This window comes from Conger conger, chromosome 17, assembly GCF_963514075.1.
Source record: "Conger conger chromosome 17, fConCon1.1, whole genome shotgun sequence".
Lineage (NCBI taxonomy): Eukaryota > Metazoa > Chordata > Actinopteri > Anguilliformes > Congridae > Conger > Conger conger.
Window position 1 is genome coordinate 36,807,380 of NC_083776.1, and position 10,000 is coordinate 36,817,379.

Below are 10,000 nucleotides of genomic sequence, written 5' to 3' on the forward strand. Positions count from 1 at the left end.
CGAGAGACTCTGTCCTTTAGTCTCAGACAGTGTGAGAGACTCTGTCCTTTAGTCTCAGACAGTGTGTAAAACTTAGTCCTTTAGTCTCAGACAGTGTGTAAGACTCTGTCCTTTAGTCTCAGACAGTGTGTAAGACTCTGTCCTTTAGTCTCAGACAGTGCGAGAGACTCTGTCCTTTAGTCTCAGACAGTGTGTAAGACTCTGTCCTTTAGTCTCAGACAGTGTGAGAGACTCTGTCCTTTAGTCTCAGACAGTGTGTAAGACTCTGTCCTTTAGTCCCAGACAGTGTGTAAGACTCTGTCCTTTAGTCTCAGACAGTGTGAGAGACTCTGTCCTTTAGTCTCAGACAGTATGAGAGACTCTGTCCTTTAGTCTCAGACAGTGTGAGAGACTCTGTCCTTTAGTCTCAGACAGTGTGAGAGACTCTGTCCTTTAGTCTCAGACAGTGTGAGAGACTCTGTCCTTTAGTCTCAGACAGTGCGAGAGACTCTGTCCTTTAGTCTCAGACAGTGTGTAAGACTCTGTCCTTTAGTCTCAGACAGTGTGTAAGACTGTGTCCTTTAGTCTCAGACAGTGTGAGAGACTCTGTCCTTTAGTCTCAGACAGTGTGTAAGACTTAGTCCTTTAGTCTCAGACAGTGTGTAAGACTCTGTCCTTTAGTCTCAGACAGTGCGAGAGACTCTGTCCTTTAGTCTCAGACAGTGTGTAAGACTCTGTCCTTTAGTCTCAGACAGTGTGAGAGACTCTGTCCTTTAGTCTCAGACAGTGTGTAAGACTCTGTCCTTTAGTCCCAGACAGTGTGTAAGACTCTGTCCTTTAGTCTCAGACAGTGTGAGAGACCCTGTCCTTTAGTCTGAGACAGTATGAGAGACTCTGTCCTTTAGTCTCAGACAGTGTGAGAGACTCTGTCCTTTAGTCTCAGACAGTGTGAGAGACTCTGTCCTTTAGTCTCAGACAGTGTGAGAGACTCTGTCCTTTAGTCTCAGACAGTGCGAGAGACTCTGTCCTTTAGTCTCAGACAGTGTGTAAGACTCTGTCCTTTAGTCTCAGACAGTGTGTAAGACTCTGTCCTTTAGTCTCAGACAGTGTGTAAGACTGTGTCCTTTAGTCTCAGACAGTGTGTAAGACTCTGTCCTTTAGTCTCAGACAATGTGTAAGACTCTGTCCTTTAGTCTCAGACAGTGTGAGAGACTCTGTCCTTTAGTCTCAGACAGTGTGTAAGACTCTGTCCTTTAGTCTCAGACAGTGTGAGATACTCTGTCCTTTAGTCTCAGACAGTGCGAGAGACTCTGTCCTTTAGTCTCAGACAGTGTGAGGGACTCTGTCCTTTAGTCTCAGACAGTGTGAGAGACCCTGTCCTTTAGTCTGAGACAGTATGAGAGACTCTGTCCTTTAGTCTCAGACAGTGTGAGAGACTCTGTCCTTTAGTCTCAGACAGTGTGTAAGACTCTGTCCTTTAGTCTCAGACAGTGTGTAAGACTGTGTCCTTTAGTCTCAGACAGTGTGTAAGACTGTGTCCTTTAGTCTGACAGTGTGTAAGACTCTGTCCTTTAGTCTCAGACAATGTGTAAGACTCTGTCCTTTAGTCTCAGACAGTGTGAGAGACCCTGTCCTTTAGTCTGAGACAGTATGAGAGACTCTGTCCTTTAGTCTCAGACAGTGTGAGAGACTCTGTCCTTTAGTCTCAGACAGTGTGAGAGACTCTGTCCTTTAGTCTCAGACAGTGTGAGAGACTCTGTCCTTTAGTCTCAGACAGTGCGAGAGACTCTGTCCTTTAGTCTCAGACAGTGTGTAAGACTCTGTCCTTTAGTCTCAGACAGTGTGTAAGACTCTGTCCTTTAGTCTCAGACAGTGTGTAAGACTGTGTCCTTTAGTCTCAGACAGTGTGTAAGACTCTGTCCTTTAGTCTCAGACAATGTGTAAGACTCTGTCCTTTAGTCTCAGACAGTGTGAGAGACTCTGTCCTTTAGTCTCAGACAGTGTGTGAAACTCTGTCCTTTAGTCTCAGACAGTGTGAGATACTCTGTCCTTTAGTCTCAGACAGTGCGAGAGACTCTGTCCTTTAGTCTCAGACAGTGTGAGGGACTCTGTCCTTTAGTCTCAGACAGTGTGAGAGACCCTGTCCTTTAGTCTGAGACAGTATGAGAGACTCTGTCCTTTAGTCTCAGACAGTGTGAGAGACTCTGTCCTTTAGTCTCAGACAGTGTGAGAGACTCTGTCCTTTAGTCTCAGACAGTGTGAGAGACTCTGTCCTTTAGTCTCAGACAATGTGTAAGACTCTGTCCTTTAGTCTCAGACAGTGTGTAAGACTCTGTCCTTTAGTCTCAGACAGTGTGTAAGACTCTGTCCTTTAGTCTCAGACAGTGTGAGAGACTCTGTCCTTTAGTCTCAGACAGTGTGAGAGACTCTGTCCTTTAGTCTCAGACAGTGCGAGAGACTCTGTCCTTTAGTCTCAGACAGTGTGAGAGACTCTGTCCTTTAGTCTCAGACAGTGCGAGAGACTCTGTCCTTTAGTCTCAGACAGTGTGTAAGACTCTGTCCTTTAGTCTCAGACAGTGCGAGAGACTCTGTCCTTTAGTCTCAGACAGTGTGAGAGACTCTGTCCTTTAGTCTCAGACAGTGCGAGAGACTCTGTCCTTTAGTCTCAGACAGTGTGTAAGACTCTGTCCTTTAGTCTCAGACAGTGTGTAAGACTCTGTCCTTTAGTCTCAGACAGAGACTCACTCTCTGTTTCCTGTTCTTGGGCTCCAAGCCCAGAACTCCATGTAGTTTGAAAGGTGAATATTTTTAATAAACACCGTCTGTGCAAAGTGGAGTTCATGTTGTAAAATGTGTTTTTCTTTAGCTTTAATTAGACCGTTTATCAAACTTGAGATGGCATTTAATTACACCATTTATCAAACTGGCGATGATTTCAATTTATTAAGAGTAATAATGCCTTATTCTGTAAGCCAGTAGAATGTGCTTCTTCCCAGACCTGCCTGTGTAATGGGGAGAAACTGTGGCCCATCAGAAGTGTGTGGTATTTTCTTTTATGATCATTCTGTAATAAAAACATGCAAAAGCTGATTTATGAATGCAATACGTATCCTTCCCATTATGCGAGCCGAATACATGGCAGATGCACAGCTGCTCGTAGGGCACGACCCCTACAGCCACGTTATCTTGTTTTTGTGTCTGTAACCTCGGAGTAATTGGACGTGTGATGAAGTGTTCTGCACTGTTCTGCTGGTTTCTCATGCTGCCTTGGCGGGCTGTGAGTCGTTCTTCGTGGGGGAGGGGGGCGGTAGGATCAAGGGGCTCAGGGCATTGATCGGGAGTTATGGATTTCCGCCATAACCGCCATTTCTCTTTCTCCCGCCACCCTTCCCTTAGACCGCCATGTTCCCTCCCTCGGCCTGCTGGGAGTGTTGGGTTACCGTCGCGGCGAAAACGCCTCTCTGTGTCCCCCCCCCGGCTGTCCTGGGCCAGCTGCAGGGCCAGCTCCGTGCCCTGCCGGGGTTCTCTCCTATGGGGGGGTTATGGAGGGACGTTTTCACCAGTTGCTCCACCGCTGGACAGGAACACAGTGTTTTGTTTTGTCTGAGGGTGTTGTTTTCATTGTTTATGTGTGTGTGCGTGTGTGTATATGTGTGTGTGTGTGTGTGTGTGTGAGAGAGAGTGTGTATATGTGTATATGTGTGTATCTGTGTGTGTGTGTGTGTGTGTGTGTGTGTGAGTGTGTGTGTGTGTGTGTATATATGTGTATGTGTATATGTGCATGTGTGTGTGTGTGTGAGTGTGTGTGTGTGTGTGGTTGCTGCGGGGTTATCCTCATGGTTTACTGTAAGTTGAAGGTAAACATTTCCTGCGCCCCGTTTTGGGCACGCACTCATGGAGGAAACTTCTGGACCGCTGACACACTTCAATGCCCCCTCTGTGGGCCTCCGTGCATGGGTGGGGCATGGGCGGGGCCTCAGGGCAACCAGTATTCTGCCAGGATCACGGTGAAACTCGGGTCACACGGAACATCTCAGCACACTATCATCAGTGCACTGTGTGTGTGTGTGTGTGTGTGTGTGTGTGTGTGAGTGAGTGTGTGATTGTGTGAGTGTGTGTGTGTTTCTGAGTCTGCAGTAGCTACACCGAAGCATCGCAGGAATCTTGTGCAATGGCCAGAGAGAGAGCGACATGAACATTGTAGCTACAGTAACGATATATGTGTGTGCAGTCATAGACGCTGCATTTTTTAGTGCGTTTTCATTTTGCTTTCTTTTTCTATTTAAATGTTCTTCGTTCTTGATTTTTTCCATGTGCATTGGCAACAGAAATGTGAAGTCGTCTTGCCAATAAAGCAGCTTTAAACTTCGAGAGACAGATGGAGAGAGGGATGGGGAGAGGAAGAGCGATATGGAGTGAGAGTGATTGAGATGTATAAGAAGAGAGAAAGAGAGATGAAGATGGAGGGAGAGGACAGCCCAGTGTTGCACTTTCCTCTTGGGCCTTCAACGCACTTGTCCCTGGTTCTGATTTGCACTTTATTGTACGCCGCTCTGGATAAGAGCCTCTGCTAAATGACTGTAAATGTCATGTAATGCACTTTTAATCCTCCATTTTGTTTTGTTTGTTTGCCTACAAGTGTTCGAGATAACTGTTAATGAAACAGACCTGTAAACCTGGAGGTATATTCTAGCACTCTTGTTGTAAATCTTGGATGAAATTATAATTTCATGTATTTCATCTGAATGTGAAGTAAACACGAAGGCTAGTTAGCGGGCAGTGAAGTTCCCTGTGGCGTGTTGTATTTGTGTTTGCGTAGTCTTTGAGTTCTTCCCCGGTTCTGCCTCCTCTCTTCATGGGAGGCGTTGGGGGAAGGCCTCGGGTCGATGTGTGGTCGGGGCAGGTCCGTCAGCGAGACCGCCGTGCCCCGCGGCGGGGTGTCCCTGCTGGCTGCCGTGTGTCCCTGCTGGCTGCCGTGTGTCCCTGCTGGCTGCCGTGTGTCCCTGCTGGCTGCCGTGTGTCCCTGCTGGCTGCCGTGTGTCCCTGCTGGCTGCCGTGTGTCCCTGCTGGCTGTCGTGTGTCCCTGCTGGCTGCCGTGTGTCCCTGCTGGCTGCCGTGTGTCCCTGCTGGCTGCCGTGTGTCCCTGCTGGCTGCCGTGTGTCCCTGCTGGCTGCCGTGTGTCCCTGCTGGCTGCCGTGTGTCCCTGCTGGCTGCCGTGTGTCCCTGCTGGCTGCCGTGTCGCAGATCCACCGCTGCTGGCACGGGCGGGGCGGGGCGCATGACGTACGACCCCCTGTCGGGGTCCCGCCAGGCTCCAGAACATTCCAAAGTGCAGCACCAAGGAAGAGAAAACATGTCTCCGGGTGGAAAAAAAGGATAAAAAGTCTTCATTTAAACGGACTAGAGTCAGTAAGTCCCGGCGCATATCGACACTCGGTCTTCATCAGGGTCAAAATATTCTGGCGTTTTTTCCGCCCGGGCTCATGTTCTAAACAGCTGCATACACAAGTGCTGCTTCAGCGCTGTATCAGACCTGTAAAACAGCTCCTGTGTTTAACTCCTGCAGGCTGCAGCTGTGCTTCAGCACTGTGTGAGAAATGTCGGGCCGAATGAAAGGATCTGCGAGTTTAATAACCGAGAGTGTATAATTCACTGGCATTAGAAAGTGAAGCTGGCATCATAGTCTTCATATTGCCCCCTGACTGGGAGCAGCTGTGTGCTGTCCCTGTGTGGGGCTCAAAGTGCTCTGTGTTCACTGTGCTGTTATCCCTGTGTGGGGCTCAAAGTGCCCTGTGTTCACTGTGCTGTTATCCCTGTGTGGGGCTCAAAGTGCCCTGTGTTCACTGTGCTGTTATCCCTGTGTGGGGCTCAAAGTGCTCTGTGTTCACTGTGCTGTTATCCCTGTGTGGGGCTCAAAGTGCTCTGTGTTCACTGTGCTGTTATCCCTGTGTGGGGCTCAAAGTGCCCTGTGTTCACTGTGCTGTTATCCCTGTGTGGGGCTCAAAGTGCCCTGTGTTCACTGTGCTGTTATCCCTGTGTGGGGCTCAAAGTGCCCTGTGTTCACTGTGCTGTTATCCCTGTGTGGGGCTCAAAGTGCCCTGTGTTCACTGTGCTGTTATCCCTGTGTGGGGCTCAAAGTGCCCTGTTTTCACTGTGCTGTTATCCCTGTGTGGGGCTCAAAGTGCCCTGTGTTCACTGTGCTGTTATCCCTGTGTGGGGCTCAAAGTGCCCTGTGTTCACTGTGCTGTTATCCCTGTGTGGGGCTCAAAGTGCTCTGTGTTCACTGTGCTGTTATCCCTGTGTGGGGCTCAAAGTGCCCTGTGTTCACTGTGCTGTTATCCCTGTGTGGGGCTCAAAGTGCCCTGTGTTCACTGTGCTGTTATCCCTGTGTGGGGCTCAAAGTGCTCTGTGTTCACTGTGCTGTTATCCCTGTGTGGGGCTCAAAGTGCCCTGTGTTCACTGTGCTGTTATCCCTGTGTGGGGCTCAAAGTGCTCTGTGTTCACTGTGCTGTTATCCCTGTGTGGGGCTCAAAGTGCCCTGTGTTCACTGTGCTGTTATCCCTGTGTGGGGCTCAAAGTGCCCTGTGTTCACTGTGCTGTTATCCCTGTGTGGGGCTCAAAGTGCCCTGTGTTCACTGTGCTGTTATCCCTGTGTGGGGCTCAAAGTGCCCTGTGTTCACTGTGCTGTTATCCCTGTGTGGGGCTCAAAGTGCTCTGTGTTCACTGTGCTGTTATCCCTGTGTGGGGCTCAAAGTGCTCTGTGTTCACTGTGCTGTTATCCCTGTGTGGGGCTCAAAGTGCTCTGTGTTCACTGTGCTGTTATCCCTGTGTGGGGCTCAAAGTGCCCTGTGTTCACTGTGCTGTTATCCCTGTGTGGGGCTCAAAGTGCCCTGTGTTCACTGTGCTGTTATCCCTGTGTGGGGCTCAAAGTGCCCTGTGTTCACTGTGCTGTTATCCCTGTGTGGGACTCAAAGTGCTCTGTGTTCACTGTGCTGTTATCCCTGTGTGGGGCTCAACGTGCTCTGTGTTCACTGTGCTGTTATCCCTGTGTGGGGCTCAAAGTGCTGTGTTCACTGTGCTGTTATCCCTGTGTGGGACTCAAAGTGCTCTGTGTTCACTGTGCTGTTATCCCTGTGTGGGGCTCAAAGTGCCCTGTGTTCACTGTGCTGTTATCCCTGTGTGGGGCTCAAAGTGCTGTGTTCACTGTGCTGTTATCCCTGTGTGGGGCTCAAAGTGCCCTGTGTTCACTGTGCTGTTATCCCTGTGTGGGGCTCAAAGTGCTGTGTTCACTGTGCTGTTATCCCTGTGTGGGGCTCAAAGTGCTCTGTGTTCACTGTGCTGTTATCCCTGTGTGGGGCTCAAAGTGCTCTGTGTTCACTGTGCTGTTATCCCTGTGTGGGGCTCAGTGCAGGCTTCACTGTGGTATGTTCTCCGCAGTGGGAACATGGTGGACATGTTTTTGTGGGAGGCCTGTGGCCACCCTGCAATCATGTGGTAGGCCGCAGGCCTGGGCGTTTCCTGAGGCCTGTGCCCCGGCTCTGTGGTGCTTTCTCCTGGAAGAACCCCCCCTTCCCTCCCGGCTCAGATCTCTCCAGTTCAGCCCTTGGTTGGCTGTCATTTGAGCAAAACCTACATTGCTAAAATGCCCTCCATCTCAGGTGTCATCGGTGCTTGGGGAAATGTGGGTTTGATCTCAGCGTAACTGTGATTGTAGCTCTGGGTCTCTGTATAAGTTTGACTGGTGAATGTGGCTAACAGGCCAGTGTGTCTCTCCTGCAGTGGATGTGAGTGTGTGGCTAACAGGCCAGTGTGTCTCTCCTGCAGTGGATGTGAGTGTGTGGCTAACAGGCCTGTGTGTCTCTCCTGCAGTGGATGTGAGTGTGTGGCTAACAGGCCTGTGTGTCTCTCCTGCAGTGGATGTGAGTGTGTGGCTAACAGGCCTGTGTGTCTCTCCTGCAGTGGATGTGAGTGTGTGGCTAACAGGCCTGTGTGTCTCTCCTGCAGTGGATGTGAGCGTGAGGCTAACAGGCCTGTGTGTCTCTCCTGCAGTGGATGTGAGTGTGTGGCTAACAGGCCTGTCTCTCCTGCAGTGGATGTGAGTGTGTGGCTAACAGGCCTGTCTCTCCTGCAGTGGATGTGAGTGTGTGGCTAACAGGCCTGTGTGTCTCTCCTGCAGTGGATGTGAGTGTGTGGCTAACAGGCCTGTGTGTCTCTCCTGCAGTGGATGTGAGCGTGAGGCTAACAGGCCTGTGTGTCTCTCCTGCAGTGGATGTGAGTGTGTGGCTAACAGGCCTGTGCGTCTCTCCTGCAGTGGATGTGAGTGTGTGGCTAACAGGCCTGTGTGTCTCTTCTGCAGTGGATGTAAGTGTGTGGCTAACAGGCCTGTGTGTCTCTTCTGCAGTGGATGTGAGTGTGTGGCTAACAGGCCTGTGTGTCTCTCCTGCAGTGGATGTGAGCGCGGCCCTGCCCCTGCCACTCCCCCCAGCCGCCATCCCCATGGACCTGCGTGTGGACCAGCAGTTCGGCCTGGCCCCGGCCGAGCCCAGCCCGCGTGAGCAGCAGCTGCAGCAGGAGCTGCTGGCCCTGAAGCAGAAGCAGCAGATTCAGAGGCAGCTCCTCATCGCTGAGTTCCAGCGCCAGCACGAGCAGCTATCCCGCCAACACGAGGCCCAACTGCAGGAGCACGTCAAGGTTCCACATCTCCCCCTCCTCTCCTACTCACCCATCCTCCTCTCCTCCCCCTCTCCTCTCCTCCTGACCCCTCCTCCTCTCCTCTCCTCCCCTCCTCTACTCTCTCTCTCCTCCCCTCTCCTCTCATCTCCTCCTGACCCCTCCTCCTCTCCTCTCCTCCTGACCCCTCTCCTCTCTTCCTGACTTCTCCCCTCCCTTCCTCCCATCCTCCTCTTCTCCCCTCCTCTCCTCTCCTTTCCTCCCTCTCCCCCTCTCCTCTCCTCTCCTCCTGACCCCCCCTCCTCTCCTCTTCTCCTCTCCTCCTCCTGACCTCTCCTCCTCTCCTCTCCTCCCATCCTCTCCCTCTCCTCCTGACCTCTCCTCTCCTCCTCTACTCCTCTGCTTCCCCTCTCCTCCACTTGTGCGTGTTTGTGTGTGCGTAATTTCCTGTGTGTGTGTGTGTGTGTGTGTGTGTGTGCATATGTATGTGTTTGTAGTGTGTGTAGGCAGAGGGATTAGTCTCTTCTGATGAGAAGTGTTGAATAAATGTCATACTTGACTCATATGGGCTTTTAAAGGTTTACACTGTGTGTGTCTGCTGTCAGAATAACATTAGCATTAAGTGCTTATATTCTCCAACCTTGTTTATTTCCTTTATTTCTCTCACCACAAAATACTCATGTGTAAAATGGGCTTTTGTTCATAATTCCTCTCAACAAAATGTTCATGGAATTCCCTCAATCTGAAAAACCATGTTTTTTCAATGTGAAGAGATTGTTTTATATTTTTTATTTCCCAAGTTGAATTCCCTCCGTGGCTCAGACATACACTCAGTGAGCATTTTATTAGGTAGACCTGTACACCAGCTTATTAATAAAAGTATTTAAACCACAAATCATGTGGCAGCAACTAAATGTATAAAAGCACTCTTGACGTGGTCAAGAGTTTCAGCTGTCCAAATGTTAGAATGGGAAAGAAATGTGATGAGTGCGATGTCATGCAATGTGACTTATTGGTCTTCTGCTGCTGTTGCCTATCCACTTAGAGGTTTTCTCGCATTGTGTGTTCAGAGATGCTCTTCTGCATACCACTGTTGTAATGTGTGGTTATTTGAGTTACTGTCACCTTCCTGTCAGCTTCGATCCGAGCCCTTCCCCTCTCTCATTAACAAGCTGTTTTTGCCTGCAGAACTGCTGCTCACTGGATTTGTTTTTTTGTTTTCCGCGCCATTCAATGCAACTATTTCACCATAACAGAGGTGAAACTGTTCTTTTTGTTTTTTTATATTTAAGCATATACCTGTATCGTCTCAAAGGACTCTGCAGGGCCCAACACAAAGAAATGTGTAAAT

At 50.0% G+C, this 10,000-nt stretch overlaps 1 protein-coding gene across 1 annotated transcript in view; it reads left to right on the plus strand.

Moving 5' to 3' along the window:
* hdac4 (histone deacetylase 4) overlaps window positions 1-10,000 on the plus strand; it is a 206,492-nt gene that overhangs the window by 113,232 nt on the left and 83,260 nt on the right. The window contains exon 4 of the mRNA XM_061225763.1: window positions 8,426-8,670. Within this exon, the coding sequence (XP_061081747.1) occupies window positions 8,426-8,670 (245 nt within the window). The remainder of the gene's footprint in view (window positions 1-8,425; window positions 8,671-10,000) is intronic.